We start from the raw sequence: 22,517 nt of genomic DNA on the forward strand, positions 1-22,517 counted from the left end.
AGAGAGAACGATTTTGGATCATTTGGTAAGTGTTGTATATGCCGAATGTTGTTTTCAAAATTCTAACTTTTGTGCAGTAAAGTATTTTGGATATTGATACCAACTTAGTCATTATAATTTTATTGTTGTTCAAACTTCAAAATTAATTATCTTGTATCTATATTACCCAAACCCAATCACAACTAAAGTTTCTTTTGCAAGAAATCAAGCCTACGAGAGTAGCTATAAATATTTAACATTTCTAAATTCTAACAATTTAAATTTTAAGAAAAATGATCTGTTAGTAGCAATCATTAACTAATATATCAGTTGGAATGGCTGCTTGGGTTGAAGTTTCTCATATGTTCATAATTTATTGTTTATTTTTCCTCTTTTACTATACTTCATCAACTGTGCATTAAAGTTCATTATTTTTTATAATATAGATGGATTCATCAAGTGGCGGGCAAAAATCTAGTTCCACATCTAATTCTGTTTCCTCGTTTAGAAGCAAAACCGATCCAGCATGGGCTCATTTTAAAGGGGATGTGGGTAATGATGGGAAAAGAAGTTGGACTTGTTTGCATTGCAATAATGTGTGGAGGGGTGGAGGGATCAATAGGATGAAAAAACATTTAGCAGGTAGAAAAGGAGATATTGCGTCATGCAAAAAAGTTCCATATGATGTAAGATATCAAATGGAACAATCTTTAAAGGCATTTGAAGAAAAAAGCATAGCTCCGATGTCATTTGAAGATGATAATATTGATGGTCCTCATATGACAAATCTTGAAGAAGAAATGCATCCACCACATACTCAAACAATGGGGAATGATAAATCTTCTTTTGGTGCGGCTTCTCAAAAAGGAAAGAGAAAGAGAGATGAGAAGATGCCTAACTTTTTTGCACCAAGAACTACTGTCGGTGCACAACGTTCTATCAAAAGTGTGCTCGTAAGTAAAGAAGCTTTACTTAATGTTGATATGAGCATTGCTAGGTTTTTTTATGATACTTGTATTCCCATCAATGCTGTGAATTCTGTTTATTTTCAACAAATGGTGGATGCTATTGCTGCTGTTGGTCCCGGTTATAAAGCACCGAAATATAATCAGTTGCGAACAAACTTATTAGGAAGCATGAAAAAGGAAGTTCAATTAGTAGTTGATGGTTATCGAAGTGTTTGGGAAGAAAGAGGTTGCACTATAATGGCTGATGGTTGGCAAGATCGGTCAAATAGGCAACTTATAAACTTTCTAGTGTATTGCAAGAGGGGAACATCATTTGTGAGATCTGTTGATGCTTCTGATATTGTGAAAAAAGCAACCACACTTTGTAATCTATTTGTTGAGTTAGTGGAATGGGTTGGATCAAATAATATCGTTCATTTGGTAACTGATAATGGGGCCAACTATAAAGCAGCCGGTGTTTTGCTTCATGATAAGTATCCCTCTATCAAATGGTCACCTTGTGCTGCACATTGTCTGAATTTGATTCTTGGTGATATTGGTAAAATGGAGCTTGTTAGTAATCTTACAAAAAAGGCTTCTTTGGTAACAAAATTCGTTTACAATCATGCATTTCTATTGGCATGGTTGAGAAAGAGAGAAGGATGGACAGAGATTGTACGTCCAGGGCCAACTCGTTTTGCTACTACATTCATTGCATTGAAGAGTATCCTTGAACGTCAACATGATTTGCAAGCTTTTTTACTAGTAAGACATTTAAGGATTCTCGATACTTCAAAGACAAAAAAGCAAGTGTTGTTCTGGCGGTTGTTCTTGATACAAGATTTTGGAGTGATTGCACAGTTGTAGTTGGTGTTGCTGCTCCTCTAATACGTATGTTGCGTATAATGGATACTGATCAAAGGCTTCAATTGGTTATGTCTATGACGGAATGTATAGGGCAAAGAAAGCAATAAAAAATATCTTCAAGAATAAAAAGAAATTTTACAAGCCTTTTACAAGTATTGTCAAGACAAGATGGGACAAACAACTTCGACGAGATATTCAAGCAGCAGCATATCTCCTGAACCCTGCTTTTGCATATGACAAGTTTAATATGTGCACTAAAAAGGAGATAATGGATGGTTTTGTTGAGATGGTCACTACCTTGATTAGTGATAAATCTGTTCAGAGAAAGTGCATTGATGAAGTAGCAATTTATCAAGATAGATTAGGAAGTTTTGCTCGACAACTTGCTATTGATTCATCAAAGAGTATGCAACCAGGTATGCATTATTATTTTAAATATTATTGTTGTGGTAATTCTTATATTTTGTACTCATTGTTTAAAAGTTTAAATTTTCTTGTAGATGAATGGTGGAGAGTTTTTGGATGTAATGCTCCAAACATACAAAATTTGGCTATTAAGATTTTGAGCCAAACTTCTTCTTCTTCGGGATGTGAAAGAAATTGGAGCGTGTTTGAAAGAATACATACAAAGAAAAGGAATAGATTGGAGCATCAAAGATTAAATGATCTTGTGTATGTCCATTACAACTTGCGTTTAAAAGAAAGGTGATGGTTTTTTTACTTACTCTTTCAATTTGAATTCTTGAAATTTAGAATTATTGTTTTGTTTATTGTTGTTGTTGTAGGCTTGATAACCAAATGAATTGTCAAGATCCTATTGATTATGAGAGCATTGATAAAACTGAATTTTGGGTTATGGAAGAAGAAGAAGAAAATTCTTCACCTATTTTAGACATAGATGAGTTGGATGAGATGCTTTATGGTGAGGAAGCTCTTCCAATAAATATTCAAGAAGAAGAAAGTAAAATTTCTTTCCTTTATTTTTGTTAAATAGTTTGAAAAAATAATTATTTCTTGGTTTATGTCTTAATAATAATTTTTTTTAACAAATTTTTGCTTTTTGTTTGCTAAACATGTATTATTTTAATTTTTTTAAAAAGATTTAGATAAAGGTGTTGGTGAAATGCAAGAAACACCTTCTTTGGACTTGGAAGAACTTTTGGATGGTGGGGATGAAGATGATAATGACTACGAAAGAACACTTCAAGAATTGGATGCGGTGTGGGCATCAAAGGATGCAACTTGAAAGTTGCAACTGGATGTTTGATACTTTTTTGTATAAGAAACTTGATGTTTGCTACTTTTTTGTATAATTAAACTTGAATGTTTTCTTGGGCACTTAAACTTGGTCATCACTATTTGGTTACATGTTAGGTTTAATTTGGATTTTTGAATTTGAAAAGTGATGTTTATTTGGATATTTGTTGTAATTTTCATATTAAAAATTAAGTAAAAACTATAAAAATATAAATAATTCAATATTTTACTTTTTTATTTATTATATAAAATAAATAAAATATTAATTTTATTGACCGGTTCGACCGTTCGGTGGAACCGGTGGAACCGGTTGAACCATTTTTTAAGGCTTGACCGGTTTGATTAACGGTCCGGTTATAAAAACACTGCTCAAAACATTAACTTTCAATTATAAACTTAAAGCTTTAATATACCTGTCAAGAGCATCGTCTCCGGGTTCGTCTCCGCTGCATGGAGGGCAAAAACTCTTCCTTGGGTAGGCAGACTCCCCTGAGGGTACTCCTTCAGTAAATGGTCAGGACTACCACACTTGTAGCACTTCTCGAACCATATCTATAAACTCCAATATGGTGGTGTGAGCACTTGGCACAGACTAGATACTCCGGGGCTCTCGGGACTACGCGTCCCTACTGCTGTTGTCCTCTATTCTTGGGTGGGCCATGGAAAGGCTTCTTGTTCTGATGCTGCTGATGAGGGGGCGGTGCGGCACTGGGACTGTTCGCTTGCCCTGGCGATCTCTCTCGATGTCATTCTGATCCTGCTCTACAACTAGACCTCTGGAGACAGCGACGTCATAGGTAGTAGGGCCAGCCACCCTAACATCACGGCACAAGATCAGCTGCAGACCATCCAGAAAATGCCTCAATTTGGCTCCGGCATCATTTGCAATCATGGGCACAAAATGGCAACCCCTCTCAAACTTACGGATAAACTCCATAACAGTCAAGTCTCCCTGCCTCAGGGTCACAAACTCCCTGGTTAACCTGGAACGCACCTCGTCAGTAAAATATTTAGAATAGAATACCTCTGTAAAGCTCTTCCAGCTCATAGTAGCCAAATTCAAGGCTACAGATGCTCCTTCCCACCACAAGCGGGTGTCTCCTCCAAACAGATAGGTCGTACAACGTACCCTATCCTCGTCTCCAAGCTCCATGAACTCGAAGATAACTTCGAGGGACTTAATCCAGAGCTCGGCAATCATAGGATCTGTCGTACCTGAGAACTCCTTCGGTCTCATCTTCATGAACCGCTCATAGGTAGCCTAAGGCCCCGTCTGCCTGGCTACCCCAGCATTGCTCCCCGCAAACTGTGCAAAGAACTGCGTCATTCCAGATAGCATCTGGGCGTTAATATCCGGTGGAGGGGGTGGTGGTAGATCTCTCTCATGCCTGTGATCCTCACCGTCCTCGTGACGATTCTCATCATCTCTCATGCGCTCAGGAATGCGTCTAGGAGGCACATTGTTCCAACCCTTACGTAACTAACATGCATAATTTCTATTATTTCTTTAAATTTAAATAAATACGGCATAATCATAATCTTGACATAAATCATTTCATGAAAACATGCTGTTAAAATATTTCATGCTTTAAATGAAATGCGTACACGTAAAACTTACAGACCGAAGACGTGACTTCACGAGCTTCTCGAGGTCAGTAGTAGTACAACCCTTTACAAGAACATAGGCTCTGATACCCACTGTAGAGGCCCGTATTTTGTATTTGTAAATTTGCGGAATTATTTAAAAAACTTCTCTTTAAATAAATAACATGCATCCTTCATAAAATAAACTGATAAAAAGATTTAATGTTCATAGTAACAGCGAAAGTAAATATTGTTTTCAAAACCACGACTTAAAAATAATTTATCAAAGTAAAAATTGAGTTTGAGCATAAATAGTAAATGATGAAAAGTTAGGTCCTCGGGTTCCTACTACTGCTGACCCAAGCTAGCTCACTGGTCCCCGTCCTCAGTCTCGACCTCATCAATACCTACAACAATCAAGTCTAGTAAGTCTAAAGACTCATCATGCATATATCGTGAATTACAATTAAATATATCATAAATTTCGTGTAACATAAAAATATCATATCGTTAAGCGTAAGGTGAAAATTGTAGTATCCTGATGCCTAATTTGAGTTAATTATTGGATTAAATATTATTTCGGTGGGATCGGAAGGACCGAGCAGGGTTCGGATCGTCCGATCAGGGTTCGGATCGTCCGAAGACAGGTGGCTGGACACGTGGAAGACATGCAAGGTTTGGATCGTCCGATCAGGGTTCGGATCGTCCGAAGACAGGTGGCTGGACACGTGGAAGACATGCAGGATTCGGATCGTCCGATCAGGGTTCGGATCGTCCGAAGTGTGCCGGATCGGATCGTCCGAAGTGGATCGGATCTACCGATCGTTGTCTATAAATAGAGGCGCGAGGCTTCATTTGTTACTCGCCAATTCCGAGTGTTCCAGAGCGTTTTAGTCGTTTCTGATGGGTTTCTAGTCTTTTCCCGAGGTTTAGGCACTAGCGGGGAGCTACTGGTTTTGTAGCGGAGTTGTGCTCTAGTTGGGAGCTAGCGGCATCAGTGGGCTGACTACGGACGCAGGCTTGATTCTAGGGCTGATTGCTAGGATCTACTGGTTTGAGGTACGAAAGTACTATCCGAGATAGCAGGATTGAGTATACTTTGCTATGTGTTGCATGTTTATATGTTGCATTATTATCTGTCATATGATGCATGGTTTATTATGCGTCATTTGCATAATCATGTTGAGCCTGATTATCTTTGAGATAGCCTGTTGAGAGGGTGCTCAGCCCTCGTTTGTTGTGGATGGTTGGACCCCGTTGGCCGACGGTGGTCAGGTCACCGGTCTATCCACAGGTTTATTTTGGTATGGGAGCTACCTCCTGGTGCGACGGCGCAGAGTGCTACATACCTTGACGTCATTTACCTGAGCAGTATTTCGTTATACCCAGATCCTGGTATCCAGTACATTTTGCATACATGCATGTCATAGTCTTGTATACTCATGCTTTCGGTGCTGAGCGTTTTATGCTCACGTCCTCGGTTTATATCTGTTTTGGACACCCTATTCGATGGGGCAGGTCTCAGGTTGGACGGTCCAGGAGGGAGTGGACAGGGAGCTGGCAGAGGTTGACTTGTAGTTATTGGTATTCGTTCTTGGTATTTAGTTCGATCTGGTTGTTTAAGTATTTTGTACTTACAGATTCGATTGGGTTGTATTACTAGTTTTTCCGCTGTATTACCTGATTCAGTTTTAAATGTTAATTTTGCATGCTTAAGTTCTGATTAGTAGGTGATTCTGGATCGGGTCACTACATTTATGGTATCAGAGCATGCATTAAGATTTTGGGATTAGAACTGTTCTTTTGGGTTTAATCTCTGGTAACTTTTGTAGCTAAGAGATGTCTGGTTTTGACGACGATGCTAGTAGTCATCGGCAGCATTGGACGCTGGGGAGACCGCGACGATCGGGAGCGTCATCGAGAGCATCGAGAACGTCGTCAACACCGTCGTGATGAGCCTCGGAGTTTTAGTATGCATCGGTTCTTGCAGATGGGGCCGAAACCTCTTTCGGGCGGTGAGACTCCGGATGTTGCGGAGAACTGGCTTGAGAGGATGGAGAGCTGCTTCAAGACTTTTCAGTGCTCGGCGGAACAGCAGATTGATATCCCTTGATTTCTTGCTGGAGGGTGGTGCGCGCAAGTGGTGGAGGTCTACCTCTGCACCGATAGTTCAGCGACAGGGTCGAGTTCTTTGGGCCGATTTCCGAGCCGCTTTCATGCTGCTTTACTTTCCGCCAGCCCTTCTGCAGACCAAGGCGATTGAGTTGATCAATCTGAAGCAGGGAAGTTTGTCTGTTGATGAGTATCAGCAGAAGTTCTTTGAGTTGCTTCCGTATGTTCCACATGTCAGTGACAATGCTAGGGCCAAGTATAACCATTTTCTCCAAGGCCTCAATCAGGAGATTTTTGATCGGGTTGTTGTCTGCGATGATCCGACATCGTATGAGGGCCTTGTGAACCGTTGTCGCCAGGCTGAGGGCAGTTTGCTGAGAGGTCGAGCCATGCAGTCTGCTCGTCCTACTAGTTCTTTGGGTCCCCGCGCCCAAGCATTTAAGAAGGCTGGATCCACTTCTTCTTCCTCTGGATCTGGAGGAGTTCACCATTTTGGGAAGAAGAAGGGCCCGTGTCAGCATTGCGGGAAGGATCATCCGACGGAGCGTTGTCGCAAGGTTGCGGGTGCTTGTTACAAGTGTGGTGAGATGGGCCACATGAAGAGAGATTGTCCACAGACGGGCGGAGGATCAGGATCTGGTTCTCAGGCTTCAGTTCATCAGAGACCACAGCAGGGACAGTCTACTCAGGGTTCTAACCTCCGACCGCGTACTCAAGGGCAGGTCTTTGCTCTTAACCAGGATCAGGCTGCTGAGGAGAACGACAGAGTTATCGCAGGTGTTTTTTTTATTATGTGGATTACCTGCTTACGTTCTCATTGATACTGGTGCATCACATTCATTCATATCTGCGAGATTTGCTAAGCGTCATGCATTACCTTTCACTTCTTTGGACGTTGTGGTATCTGTTTCCACACCGATGGGTCATTCGGTGCTAGCTAAACGTCTAGTTTTGGGTTGTCCTCTAGAGTTTGAGGGTAATGTTTTAACTGCTAATTTGATGATTCTTGCGATGGAGGATTTTGATTGCATTCTGGGAATAGATGTGCTGACTGTGTTTAGAGCTACTGTGGACTGTTATCAGAAGTTTGTGCAGTTTCGTCCAGTTGAGGGCGACAGTTGGTTTTTCTATGGAGAGGGAGCGCGACCCCCGATGCCCGTGGTTTCTGCTCTGAAAGCCTGTCGTGCTTTAGAGTCGGGCGGGGAAGGCTACCTTATCTATGCTATTGATTCGTCCGCAGATAGTGTCGGTATCAGTGACATTCCAGTGGTTTGCGATTTTCCGGATGTTTTTCCCGAGGAGATTCCTGGTTTTCCTCCCGTTCGGGAAGTGGATTTCGGCATTGATTTAGTGCCAGGCACGGCACCAATCTCTAGAGCTCCTTATCGTTTAGCTCCATCAGAGATGCAAGAATTGAAACAGCAGTTGCAGGATCTTCTTGACAAGGGGTATATTCGACCCAGTGTGTCCCCGTGGGGAGCACCAGTTCTTTTTGTCAAAAAGAAGGATGGTTCTATGCGGCTCTGCATAGATTATCGGCAGTTGAATCGTGCTACGATAAAGAATAAGTATCCGTTGCCACGGATTGATGATTTATTTGATCAACTGCAAGGTACCTCTGTGTATTCCAAGATTGATTTAAGGTCTGGTTATCATCAGCTTCGAGTTCATCAGGGAGATATATCGAAGACTGCATTTAGGACCCGGTATGGGCATTATGAGTTTCTGGTTATGCCTTTTGGGGTGACGAATGCACCAGCAGTTTTTATGGATCTGATGAATCGGGTTTTTCGGGAATTCTTGGATAAGTTTGTTGTGGTGTTTATAGATGATATCTTAATCTATTCGCATGATCAGCAAGAACACGTACAACACTTAAGGATTATTTTACAGACACTTCGCGAGAATCAGCTTTATGCGAAGTTGAGTAAATGTGAGTTTTGGATTGACAGGGTTGTATTCCTTGGTCATGTCATTTCTAGCAAGGGAGTTTCAGTTGACCCGAGCAAGGTGGAAGCGGTATTGAACTGGTCGCGTCCGACGACAGTAGCCGAGATCCGCAGTTTTCTGGGATTGGCTGGGTATTATCGCCGTTTCATTGTCAACTTCTCTCAGGTTGCTAAGCCACTCACTCAGCTCACTCGGAAAGATGTTTCATTTGAGTGGACATCAGAGTGCGAAGAGAGTTTCTTGGAACTTCGCAGACGTTTGACATCTGCGCCTATTTTGGCTTTACCGTCTGGATCTGGTGGTTTCAGTGTTTACACCGATGCCTCTTTACAGGGACTGCGTGTGTTCTGATGCAGAATGAGCACGTGATTGCTTATGCGTCGAGACAGTTGAAGCCTCATGAGGAAAACTATCCTGTTCATGATCTGGAATTAGCAGCGATCGTTTTTGCTTTGAAAATCTGGCGCCATTATCTATATGGTGAGCGATTTGAGATTTTCACTGATCATAAGAGTTTAAAGTATCTGTTCACTCAGGCTGAGTTGAACATGCGTCAGCGTCGTTGGATGGATCTACTCAAGGATTATGATTGTGAGATCAAGTATCATCCAGGATCTGCGAATCTCACGGCCGATGCTCTTAGTCGCAAGGTGAGATTGTCTGCTCTTCAGACTTGTGCTGTATCTGAGATTATTCAGGATTTCTGTTCGATAGGGATTCAATTGTAAACATCGGAAGGGAACGGAGAGTATCCGTGTAGCTACTATTTTGTCTGAGCCAGTTTTGTATTCTCGGATTAGAGATGCTCAGATGTCTGATTCTAAGGTTCAGAAATTAGCTCGGTTGGCTGATGGAGATAATACTTCTGGATTCCACTATCAGTCCAAGGGTCTTTTGTGCTTATCTGGTCGTGTTGTTGTACCGGAAGATGACACTTTGAGGGAGGAGATTTTATCCCAGGCTCATCGTAGCAAGTTGAGTGTTCATCCGGGGAGCAACAAGATGTATAAGGATTTGAGGACTCGATTTTGGTGGAAAGGTATGAAACGTAATGTTTATCAGTATGTCTCCAAGTGCCTAGTCTGTCAGCAGGTGAAGGCTGAGTATCGACGACCTGGAGGTTTGTTGCAGAATCTTCCTATTCCGGAGTGGAAGTGGGAGCATATCACGATGGACTTCGTGACTCACTTGCCTATGTCTGTGGGGAATAGAGATGCTATCTGGGTGGTAGTGGATCGGCTTACTAAGTCTGCCCATTTTCTTCCGTATAACAGAGATTTCACTTTCGATCGGATGGCACGGTTGTACATTCAAGGATTGTACGGTTTCATGGTGTGCCCGTGAGTATCGTTAGTGACAGAGATCCTCGATTTACATCTAGATTTTGGGGCAGCTTTCAGCAAGCCTTGGGCACTACCTTGAGTTTGAGTACTGCATATCACCCAGAGACTGACGGTCAGTCAGAGAGTACTATTCGTACTCTTGAGGATATGTTGAGATCTTGTGTGATGGATTTCGGGCAAGCTTGGCAGGATCATCTGCCACTGATAGAGTTTGCATACAACAACAGTTTTCATAGGAGTATTGGTATGTCTCCGTTTGAAGCATTGTATGGTCGACGTTGTCGTACTCCTCTGTTCTGGGAGGAAGTCGGAGAACGACAGGTCGAGGGTCCAGAATTGATTCAGCAGGCCATGGACAAAGTTCTTGTGATCAAACAGCGGATTAAGACTGCTCAGGATCGGCAAGCGAGTTATGCGAACACCAAGCGCAGACCTCTTCATTTTGATGCAGGCGAGAAAGTGTTTCTCAAGGTATCACCTTTTCGGAGGATTCTGAGATTTGGACTCAAGGGTAAGCTATCTCCGAGATTCATTGGTCCTTTTGAGATCTTAGAATGTGTGGGAGATTTGGCCTACAGATTAGCTTTGCCACCGTATCTGTCTAGTGTTCACAATGTGTTTCATGTGTCCTTGTTGAGACGATACGTAGCGGATGAGTCTCATGTTTTGCATCCGACAGAAGTTCAGCTGAATCCGGATTTGTCTTTTGTGGAAAGACCGGTTTCGATCTTAGACCGGAAGGATAAGGTACTGCGGAATAAGACTATTCCTCTTGTCTTAGTGCAGTGGCAGCGCCGAGGTACTGAAGAAGCTACTTGGGAACTAGAGAGTCGCATTCGGTCAGAGCATCCAGAGTTGTTCTAGTTGTAGTATTTTCAGTTATGATTGTAATTTCAGTTGTACTTTCAGTTGTAATTCATTCTTAAGTTGAATGTATTGTTGTTCAGAATTGTCATTTTTCAGACTCGATTTCGCGGACGAAATCCTTTTTAGGGGGGGGGAGAATGTAGTATCCCGATGCCTAATTTGAGTTAATTATTGGATTAAATATTATTTCGGTGGGATCGGAAGGACCGAGCAGGGTTCGGATCGTCCGATCAGGGTTCGGATCGTCCGAAGACAGGTGGCTGGACACGTGGAAGACATGCAAGGTTCGGATCGTCCGATCAGGGTTCGGATCGTCCGAAGACAGGTGGCTGGACACGTGGAAGACATGCAGGATTCGGATCGTCCGATCAGGGTTCGGATCGTCCGAAGTGTGCCGGATCGGATCGTCCGAAGTGGATCCGATCTACCGATCGTTGTCTATAAATAGAGGCGCGAGGCTTCATTTGTTACTCGCCAATTCCGAGTGTTCCAGAGCGTTTTAGTCGTTTCTGATGGGTTTCTAGTCTTTTCCCGAGGTTTAGGCACTAGCGGGGAGCTACTGGTTTTGTAGCGGAGTTGTGCTCTAGTTGGGAGCTAGCGGCATCAGTGGGCTGACTACGGACGCAGGCTTGATTCTAGGGCTGATTGCTAGGATCTACTGGTTTGAGGTACGAAAGTACTATCCGAGATAGCAGGATTGAGTATACTTTGCTATGTGTTGCATGTTTATATGTTGCATTATTATCTGTCATATGATGCATGGTTTATTATGCGGCATTTGCATAATCATGTTGAGCCTGATTATCTTTGAGATAGCCTGTTGAGAGGGTGCTCAGCCCTCGTTTGTTGTGGATGGTTGGACCCCGTTGGCCGACGGTAGTCAGGTCACCGGTATATCCACAGGTTTATTTTGGTATAGGAGCCACCTCCTGGTGCGACGGCGCAGAGTGCTACATACCTTGACGTCATTTACCTGAGCAGTATTTCGTTATACCCAGATCCTGGTATCCAGTACATTTTGCATACATGCATGTCATAGTCTTGTATACTCATGCTTTCGGTGCTGAGCGTTTTATGCTCACGTCCTCGGTTTATATCTGTTTTGGACACCCTATTCGATGGGGCAGGTCTCAGGTTGGACGGTCCAGGAGGGAGTGGACAGGGAGCTGGCAGAGGTTGACTTGTAGTTATTGGTATTCGTTCTTGGTATTTAGTTCGATCTGGTTGTTTAAGTATTTTGTACTTACAGATTCGATTGGGTTGTATTACTGTTTTTCCGCTGTATTACCTGATTCAGTTTTAAATGTTAATTTTGCATGCTTAAGTTCTGATTAGTAGGTGATTCTGGATCGGGTCACTACAAAAATAGTGTCATGGATAATTATAAACACGTGCATATCATAAAATCATACGTAAAAGCTTTGCTCGATAGAGCTCTGTCATAACATATCATATCGTAATTTTTGGAAGAGATAATGTCTCAACGCAAGTGGCCCATAACATAATATGCATGTCTGATCAGACTAAACCACAGTATACTGGACGGTAGAGATCATCACCGCCCCTGCACTAGATATCCGTACCCATACATAATCGTAAACCTGTCGTAAGTCACCGGGTGAAGCAATCCCATAAGCATAAGGTGGCCACAAGACATATCGCATATATCTCAAAAATAAACATTTTATATTTATGCACGTAATATAATTATAACCATGTTTTTACCAATGAGTTGGATCCTTCCCAGGCTCGCTGTGACCTAATTCTAATACGGGGAACATGCAAATAAACTTTACTTGAACAACACTTCATAATCGAACTAAAAACTAGACAATTACGCCCAACAAGCTTAGTATCCAACCATGGCTTCGTACCCACCCGAACCAACATTGAACCATCGTTTAACCATGATTAAAATACACCTAAAATGATGGAAAACATATCCCTAGGGCTGTAATACACGAAAATAGTGAATGGAGGCCAAAATTCTAAAATGCTCTTTCGAGAGTCACTTTGGCACATTGCACCATAAATTCTCGTACGACCTCTAAACATAACCAAATCACGAACGGAAAACAACATGACCTTCCTAACTCATTAAGGTACTGTCCAGTCCAAGGCCATAGTTTAAAATCCAACAAGAACTCAAACACCACCTCTGAACCGAAGCCATACTGCTGTCAAATGCGCGATGGCAGCAGCTGTGCTTGCTGTGTTCGTTTACGAGACTAATGATCATTGGGGCTTGAACCACTGACTAGAGCCTCTTCCAAACATTCTTAGGTGTGGCTTGAACCATGGATAAGGGCCCTAGGCCAACCACAATCCAAGCAAACACCCAAGACGACCCAGTGCTCCCACCCGAGGACCAGGCTGCGTGTGTGGGGTGTAATGCTTCACTTGTTGTCTTGGTCATTCCAATAGCCATGTGATCGACCATTGCCTTGATCTAGACATTATGAGGTATTGTGTGGACCATGGCTAAGGGCTAGAAGCCAACCAAGATCCACCCAACACCCTTAAAAAATCGAAACTCACTCACCCACACCAGAAATTAAAAACCGAGGGACACTTGTCTTGTTGTTTAAAGATTTCGATGTCTCCGTGAACCAATCCTTGAAATGCTGACTTGGTCACGTCCTAGACATGCTAAGGAAGGGTTCTAACAATGGCTATAGTCCCTAGGACAGCCATGGTTCGAACACACACCTTAGACAACCCAAACACCAAAAATCGAGCCTCAACTCGCAACTATGGGGAAGTTGTTGTCAAGTCTTGATTCCTGAGTGCGTGGCCTTGAACCAATGGGCCATCATGACTCCAACACACCCTAGTACATGCCTAGATGCAGCCTTGAGCACCTGGAACCGACCAACTCCCTGCAACCAACAAAAACAAACCAACCGTGAAGCATGAAGGAAAGCCGAAAAAATCTGTGCAGGTTTTTCGAAAAAAGGTGATGTCAAATTCGATGATTTCGTTCTTCATGAAAATAATATGGTTTAAAAGTGTATATATGACTTGATTGAAGAGAAAAGAAACGTATAAACATGCCTGGAATTGTTTAAGCAGAAAACAAACGCTACGACGAACACGGTGCGGCGGAGACGGAGTTTTATTTTTCTTATTTTCTCTCTTGTTGCTTCTCACGATATTGCTACTGATTTTCTCTGAATTTTCAAGAGTAAGTTTGGAGAGAATGCTAAGGGAATGAAGGGGAAGTTTACTAATTAAATAGGGATTTGAATGGCAAACAAATCTTTCTATCCTAGTTGTTTGCTATATAAGGAATGAGGTGGGATATGGTGGGATTGAAGGAGATTCGAAGGATGAGTTGGAAGAGATTCTTAACAAAAACAAGGCAAGGATATTGCTTAATTATTAATTATTGGTGATTAAAAAGTGAGGGAATTATCATACAAAGAAAGGTTAAGGAAAAAAATCAAAAATGAAGAGTTGCCAAACATAATTAAATCTTCAAGGGGGTGGCCGAAATTTATCTAAATAAATGGAGGTAAAAGAACCTATTAACCAATATAGTTGTATATTGGTCTAGATTAATTTATCCTAATTGGTTACACATTTTAATTTAGGCTTTTAATTAATTATTGGACATAAAAGAACTTATTTATTACTTAACTCCAATTAATTAAATAAATCCTTATTTGCATCAAAGAAGTATGATTCACCAATGATAAATCAATATAGTTGTATAAGATAATGGTGTATGACATTAATCTATGTGGAACTTGATTCAAACATTAAACAAAACAAAAGAAAAATAACCAATCAATCAACATTATATTATCATCCACGCCAAGTGATAGCTAAACGTAGAAACTAGAATACATTTGCGATTACAGGAAAAAAGAGAGGAAACACCAATAATTGGGATGAAAATAGTATTTATTTCGACTATTTATATTCTGTTTTCTTCTTACTCGGGTAAAATTCATATTCACCCACGTTTGAAGGCAATTTCGAAATACTGCACGACATTTAAAAATACTTCATGTCAAACATGTCTTTGGATGGAGTCCAATTAATTATTTGTAAATCGAATGCACTTTGTGTGTGCGTATAACATTTTTTTGCTAATTAATTTGATTTAAATTAAAATAAAAATTATATCATAGTTACAGAAATTAGTAAGATGTGATAGTGCAAATTTGAGAAATATAATATAACACCATTATCTTCTTTGATGCATCATATTTGCATCAAAGAAGTATGATTCAAAAAAATAGTCAAAAATATGATAGGACTAAAAAAGATGCACAAAAACTAATAAAATTTAAATTTGGTGGTGCTCCAGGGTGGCTACGCTCCTGGTTGTGCTGTTTTTTCTTTAAATTGGTTGTGGTGGTCGAGGATTTTCCTGGGATCACGGTTTATTTTACAAAATAAGATATACCGGTTCGATTAGGTCGATTAAGTTGACCAGCCTAGGCATGATTGGTTATGATAAATCTTATTAAAAAAGGAACTGATGATTTAATAAAAGAAATTGAACGATTTGATACCATAGGTAAAGGAAACCGATGTGTAATTTCGCTCTGTGGAGTCATATTTGAAAAAGTCTTAATAGCTTAGAATCGTAGTACTTTTGTTGCAAGTGTTGTATATTTTATGAAGGTTAGGAAGGGGAGACCTTGACTTTACTTTGATAAGCCAACGCTCTTAAATTCCTTCTTCTTCTTCTTCTTCCCTTGAATTCTCCACACACACAGATAACAATGGAGGGTGCTGCAGTACAGTTCCTGCTCGATAACCTCAAACAGTTGCTAATGTATCACGCACATTTAATCCGCGACTCTACAAGCCAAGTCGAAAACCTCGAAAACGATCTCCGATTGTTCAAAGCCTTTCTGGAAGATTCGACCAAAAAGCGCAAGAGGGACGACGAAGCTCTGCGCGAGTTGGTGCGACAAATCATCGACGTGGTGTATGAAGCGGAAGATACGATCGATGCTTGTGTTGCTCTGGCGTCGGATAACAAATTCAAGAATTTCTTCTCGAGAGCTTTCTATAATCCTCTGGCAAAGCTTCCCAAAGTTACGAAGAAGGTTCAGGAGATTGGAGGAAAAATAAAAAAAATATATGATAGGAACGACTTGATCGACTTTGCTTCCGCGGAGACCGATGGCGGGGCCGCTGAAGATCAGATTCCGGGGGGAAATAAGGTAAATTCATCAAATTAACCATAGGTGGGCCAAAAAAGGTTCTATTTTCTAATTACTAAACACTTTTGAAAATAATTTATTTTTTTTGTTGAAAGTACTAAAATTAACATTTTGCTTATATAACACATGTGGACTACCTCTTTTTAAAACCATGGAAGGAATTTGAAAACAACATAGTTCTTTTTTGGGAAGATAGGGCTGGGATTGGATATTGGACATGGGGATTTGCATCATCTACCTTCATTAGCCTTATAATAAAGTTCATAGTTCATAACAACAATTTCGAAATTTATTGCACTTTTGATGAAAGTGATTGAAATAGTGTTGGATTATTTTATAAATAAATATAACTGTTGATTATTCATACCGTTCATTTGCATGACCCAATTATTTTTCTATCATTTAATAAGGTTATATGAAAATTGTTTTTATGTGTTAGTAACTTTTTTGAGTTTTTCAACAAATACATAGGTGGGCTCCTTAATGTCACTAAGTGGATTTAGAAACAAATCGTCTGTCTTAGTAGTATGCCCATGTTGTATAGTCACAGTGTCAGAAAGAATATATAAAGACATTATGGAGAGATGTGAATATTGTTAGAGTCGGTGTCTTACAAGCCAACTTTTGGCTCGAGCTTTTATTGAGTATAATGTAAAACAATTTTTATTTTAATAATATTTTATAATTTTATTCAATAATAGTATTTTACTTTATCTATATATCCATATCTATGCATGCAAGCAGCATAGGTAAAGTCTTTAACTATACAATAGGTACCATGAGGTATGTCTCTTAACGTAAGTTCATGAAATTCATTAGGAAATGTACCCTATATTCTAAACAGGTTTTTAGTCGAATTAGCCGCCTCATATAAGGATATAGGTCGCTTGAGTTCGAGAATAATATCTGTGATAAAAACGTCATGTTTCATTGGCAATGGCATATAGATGTCTATTCATATAGATGAGTGATCATATAATGATGCACTGAACAACCATCTATCGGATGGTCCAAGTGGTTCTCACTTATCTAGTGGAATAATTTTCGGTGATGGTTGTATCTCATTAGTTCTTTGACCCGGGACAATGTAGGGGTTTTACGTACTAGCGAACGTAGCTCTTGCTGTAAATCCCACGTACGTTCTTCAAATCTTCTTTCTTAAATCTCCTAATCCGGTCCACGACTGGATTGATTGTTCCTCTTCTAAATTATACTAGAAATTTAGAAGATATTTTTCATTGAGATGAAAGAACACAAGGAGAGTGGGAGGATGTGTTTTTCAAAATCCCTTAGCTTGGAGGCTAGGGTTTTTCGAAAATTATGAATGAAATCTAAACCTAATACACACATATAAGATTAGGGCCCATTAAATAAATTAAATACTTAATGAGCTTAATCAATTAATTATTCTAATCTAACTAGTTTAATTAATTAATTAATCATTTTAAAGTCCAATTAAGAACCTTAATAATTTGTATGTTAGTCTTGTACTCCTACAAGCCCATAGTACATACACCATTACATTTAATTTAAGTCTTTTATAAATTCAACATTTGAATTTAAATATTTAAATAATAAATTCAATTACCTCCAAAATTTAATATTTAATAAACTCAACTTTTGAGTTTAATAATTTAAATTTCTAAATTTTATAAATTCAACTCCTTGAATTTATTATCTCCAAATTTTATAAAGTCAACTTCTTGAATTTACTATCTCATAAATTCAACTCCTTTAATTTATTTTCTAAAAATTTAATTATCATATATTCAACTCCTTGAAATTACTATATCATAATTTTATATAAATTCAACTAGTGTGGCGCTCAATGCTTCTGGGATATAGCTAGTCATGTGTTCACAACTCTTTGTGATTCAGGATATAATCATTTATTCGGGCTTATCCTAATTTGCCCCATTCTATGTATCAACAATTGATCATAAGAATGTCAGAAATCATATTTCTGATTAAACCCATCGAATCATGGTAAGAGTGTCTAGTAGCATCGCCCCATGATTCCCTAGGTATCACTGATAGTGCCTTCAAGAACCAGTCAATTATGATTAATTAGCGTACAGTACGGTCATTTCATCTCATATATCCCGATCGAATCTGCATGCAACCATTGGTTCATCAAGGGTTGCATAATAATTCGATAACAACGTGATACATCTAAATAGTGGCTTTGCATGTACTATTGGAGAACTCTCTCTCTAACGTACATCTCATAATCTGGCCAGAGATTCTACGCACTATTATTTCATCATATCACATAGGATATCCACACCCATAAGTGAGCAGTGAATACCCGACTACAATGCATTGGCTCCTACATGTGTCACAACTGTACCCAATCTCGCCACCTGTTGACTCTTCTGGAGCCGGTAAACGAGTCAAAGCACAACCCTAGCATATAGAGCCTCAGTGTTGTCTCGGGTCGTAAGGACTAATAGTGCACAATCATAACCACAGACTTACCCTCTCATTGAATTTTAACCACTTGGAAAGTCCGAGGGAGGGTTGTTCGGTATAATCATCATATGACTACTCATCTGCATGTTTGGATATCTCTGCCCTTACCAAGAAACGCAGTACACAAAATCACATATACTAGTCTCGAGAGCGACCTTTATCCACGTTTTAGGCGGCTGAATCGACTAAGAAAGAAATAGATCATACAATGTTTACAAATGAATTTCTACATCAAATTACGATTCATTTGTATTAAAGTATAATCAAGATCTTTATCTATGTTTGATAACATGAGTATACAGATAAAGAAATAACAAACCATGAAATAATGAATTATATTAAAATAAAGATTGTTTATTACAACTGAGTCAATAAAATCTCTGGCCAACAGTAGGTTTGCAGGACATCTACTCTAACAGTACATGATTTACATTCGAAGTATGATGCCTTTATGCATAGAGAAGCATTGTTATATTTATGCATTTATAGATGTTTAATTGTGTTATTCATACGGTGAATCTATCAACACGTTTGTATCTTGTTGGTTTTTGAATTCTTCATAGGATCCCTTGATCAGGCAAGAAAATATTGTGGGGTTAGAAGATGAGACAGATACTATAATCAAGTATTTGACTGAAGAATCGGAAGAAATAGATGTCATCTCAATTATTGGTATGCCAGGACTTGGCAAAACGACACTAGCAGGAAAGATTTTTCGTGACCATAGAATTCAGTACGAATTCCCCACTCGCATATGGGTTTATGTCTCTCAAGAGTTTAGGAAAAGGGATGTGTTTCTCTCCATTCTTGGCAACTTTATGAAGATCACAGATGAGATGTATCGCAAGAATGACCAAGATATAGTGAATCTTCTTCTTGAGAATCTGGAGAGTGGAAAGTTCTTGATTGTCATGGATGATGTGTGGACTGCAGAGGCATGGAAAGAGCTTCAGAATGCCTTCCCAAAATCCAATAACATGTGTAAAATCTTGATTACCAGCCGTAATGAGGAAGTTGCTTGGCAAGCTAACCGTGATCGAGAACCCCACAAGCTGCGTCTCCTAACTCCCGAAGAAAGTTGGTTGCTACTCCGATTGGAGGTATTTGGCAAACCCGAGTTCCCTTCAGATTTAGAAGTGCTCGGAAAACTTATCGTTCAACGATGTGGCTTTCTACCGCTTGCTATAGTGGTTATTGGAGGGACTCTCGTTAAAAAAGCCCTTGCTGGAGACATGTGTGCAAGGAAAAATGCATGGGAAAAGGTGTCAGAAAGCGTGAGTACGCATCTCAATGATGATCCGGATGAACGTATGAAAAAGATAATCTCATTAAGTTACAACAAATTGCCTTATTGCTTAAGGCCCTGTTTTCTGTATTTGGGAATGTTCCCTGAAGATTTTGAGATACCTGTTAAAAGATTGACCCTCATGTGGATTGCGGAGGGATTCATACAACAAAAACCTGCGATAAGCTTGGAGGAAACTGCAGTAGACTATTTAGAAGATCTTATCAGTAGAAACCTAGTGATGGTAGATAAAGTAAGCCCAGATGGCAAGATTAAAACGTGTCGCATTCATGACATGCTGCGGGAATTTTGCAAAAATGAAGCTGGAAATACCAAGGAAAACTTCTTTCAAGAAATGAAAATGTCAATTGGAGGAACTTTCGAGCCTTCTATTCCCCAGGTTGAAAAATTTCGTCGTCTTTGCATACATTCCAATGTTGTCAGCTTTATCTCGGCAAAACCTTCAGGTCCACGTGTCCGCTCATTTTTGTGTCTTTCCAAGGAAGAGATCACACTGCTTCCTGAAAACATATCCTCGATCCCCTTAGCATTTAATTTACTTAGGGTTTTAGAAGGCAAGTCTTTCAAATTCACTAAATTTCCGAGTGATCTTACGAGTCTTATTCATTTGCGATACCTTGTTTTGTCAAGCAATTTCAAAATCCTCCCCGATTCGATTTCCAAGCTTTGGAACATTCAAACTTTAATAGTTGAAACAACATCACGTGGACTTGAAATCAAAACTGACATATGGAAGTTGATTCAATTGAGACATCTAAAGATAAATGCATCAACCACTTTACTGAAGACGTCAAAAACCAAAGGAGGAGAAAAGCTTCAAACACTTGGTACAATATCACCCCAAAGTTGCACAGAAGATTTTTTTGATAATGTCCGTGGCCTAAAGAAATTGGGTATTCGTGGTAAAATAGCCACGCTTCTTGAAATCAAGGGTTTGGAAAAGTTAGACAATCTTGATAAATTGAAGTTAGTGAACGATACGTTTCCTCTTCCACCATCCGAATGTAAAGTACCCCAGCTCCCACAGTCATACAAATTCCCACAAAAGTTGAGGAGTCTCACATTATCTGCCACTTTTCTGGATTGGTCACACATGTCTACGTTGGGGATGCTGTATACTCTTGAATTACTCAAATTGAAAGATAATGCCTTTGTGGGAAGGAGCTGGGAGGTAACTGATGGTGGTTTTCGTCATCTTGAATTCCTGCTTGTTGAACGAACAGATTTAGTTGTTTGGGTCGCTTCAGGTCGTCATTTTCCGAGGCTGAGATGTCTTGTACTTAGGAACTGCGAGAAGCTTGGCGAAATTCCATTTGGCCTAGTTGATACTCTCCATAAATTGGATTTGAAACGCGTCAGCAAATCCGCATCATGTTCTGCCAGGAAAATTGAGGACGCGATAAAAGAGAAGCAAGGAGCAGAAGTACTTTCCAAAAGAAATCAATTCAAGCTCTGCATTGCTCCTGGGGACGAATGATTTCCTCCAATTTATAAAGCTCGAATGTGCTTCTAGACAGTTGGTAAAATTTTGATTTATTCTGTTTCTATCATCTTTTCTGGCCAGTATAGTAATAATATGTATGATGATAATGCAGGCATGGAACACAAAGATAAAGGAATAATGGTTTAACCAAACATGCCAGAAGCGTGGAGCCGCATTTTCTCACTCACATCCACGTCTCTCTGTAATAGTTGTTCTTCCTGATAATTTCATTCGTAAATTTTTTATGCCTTGCCGTTGGATTATTTTTCGCCTTTTGCCTCGTATGTTTATCGCATTGTTGGACTTCTGAACTTTGCAGTTATTGATTCAAAATTGCTTCTTGTGTCGCTCCAGGGACATTGTTGTCATGTTCAATATTTGTGACTGAAAATCTCCGTTTTCCGAGTTTGTTTCTCCTTTTGACCATGTCACTATTGTTTTACGAAGGTCCCAAATGAAGTATTCTGTTTGATAGTATACTTTTTAAAGTTTAAAAATAAAATGTCAAATTTAAATTCCGCGGTTGCCGGTGGTAATTTGAATTTGGGATTCTCATATGATATTTAGGATCCACATAACCAAACAGTGGAAGAATTTTTACACGAGGTGTGAAATAAACTTGTTTACAAATTTGATAGCAGAGAACCCTCGGATCAATATCATCCAGTTGTAAATAGTAATTAATAAGGTGCGGTTGCTCTCAATTAGTCAATCATAAATTTGTGAGTGTTTTTTTAATCAAAATTCAGCACTAAAAAGAAGGGGATCGGGACAAGTTGGCGATGTAAGAGTGACAACATGGCACTCGATGATTGGGTTCATGAATTATATATTACCTAATTTTTTTATTAATTAATGTTCAGAGAGAGACAAAAAAATTAAGAATAAATACCAAGGTGAGATATGAACGACGTACTTGATAGAAATGAAAGAGATAAAATGTAATGAATATTTTAATATCATTCTTTATACACATGATTGGTATAACATTAGAATTGACATTGATCGGTATATTTATTCTCATATTCATGAAAATAGTCATTTCATCGATTTTTTATGGAATTATTATTCTCACTCCTCATTTTTTATATTTATAAAATATTTTCTTTATTTAGTATAAATTTATATTATTTTAATGAAAAATAATTAATAAATAAAATAAAAATA

At 39.4% G+C, this 22,517-nt stretch overlaps 4 protein-coding genes across 4 annotated transcripts; 3 read left to right on the forward strand and 1 right to left on the reverse strand.

Moving 5' to 3' along the window:
* Positions 1 to 425: 425 nt before the first annotated feature.
* On the forward strand, positions 426 to 1,793 carry LOC140824192 (uncharacterized). The gene has a single exon (XM_073185788.1). The coding sequence runs from the start codon at positions 426 to 428 to the stop codon at positions 1,791 to 1,793; it is 1,368 nt and encodes a 455-aa protein (XP_073041889.1).
* An 82-nt stretch (positions 1,794 to 1,875) lies between these two features.
* Positions 1,876 to 3,163, forward strand: LOC140824193 (uncharacterized). Its single transcript, XM_073185790.1, has 4 exons — positions 1,876 to 2,209; positions 2,294 to 2,498; positions 2,579 to 2,754; positions 2,894 to 3,163. Exons 1-4 carry the CDS (start codon positions 1,876 to 1,878, stop codon positions 3,037 to 3,039), a joined length of 861 nt encoding a protein of 286 aa, XP_073041891.1. The 3' UTR covers positions 3,040 to 3,163.
* A 503-nt stretch (positions 3,164 to 3,666) lies between these two features.
* LOC140824194 (uncharacterized) lies at positions 3,667 to 4,293 on the reverse strand. The gene has a single exon (XM_073185791.1). It carries the CDS (start codon positions 4,291 to 4,293, stop codon positions 3,667 to 3,669), a length of 627 nt encoding a protein of 208 aa, XP_073041892.1.
* An 11,103-nt stretch (positions 4,294 to 15,396) lies between these two features.
* Positions 15,397 to 21,686, forward strand: LOC140823020 (putative late blight resistance protein homolog R1B-12). The gene is made up of 3 exons (XM_073184074.1): positions 15,397 to 16,089; positions 19,125 to 21,387; positions 21,463 to 21,686. Exons 1-2 carry the CDS (start codon positions 15,643 to 15,645, stop codon positions 21,342 to 21,344), a joined length of 2,667 nt encoding a protein of 888 aa, XP_073040175.1. The 5' UTR covers positions 15,397 to 15,642; the 3' UTR covers positions 21,345 to 21,387; positions 21,463 to 21,686.
* Positions 21,687 to 22,517: the final 831 nt, after the last annotated feature.

The sequence above is a fragment of the Primulina eburnea genome, chromosome 2, assembly GCF_022965805.1.
Source record: "Primulina eburnea isolate SZY01 chromosome 2, ASM2296580v1, whole genome shotgun sequence".
NCBI classification, from domain to species: Eukaryota; Viridiplantae; Streptophyta; class Magnoliopsida; order Lamiales; family Gesneriaceae; genus Primulina; species Primulina eburnea.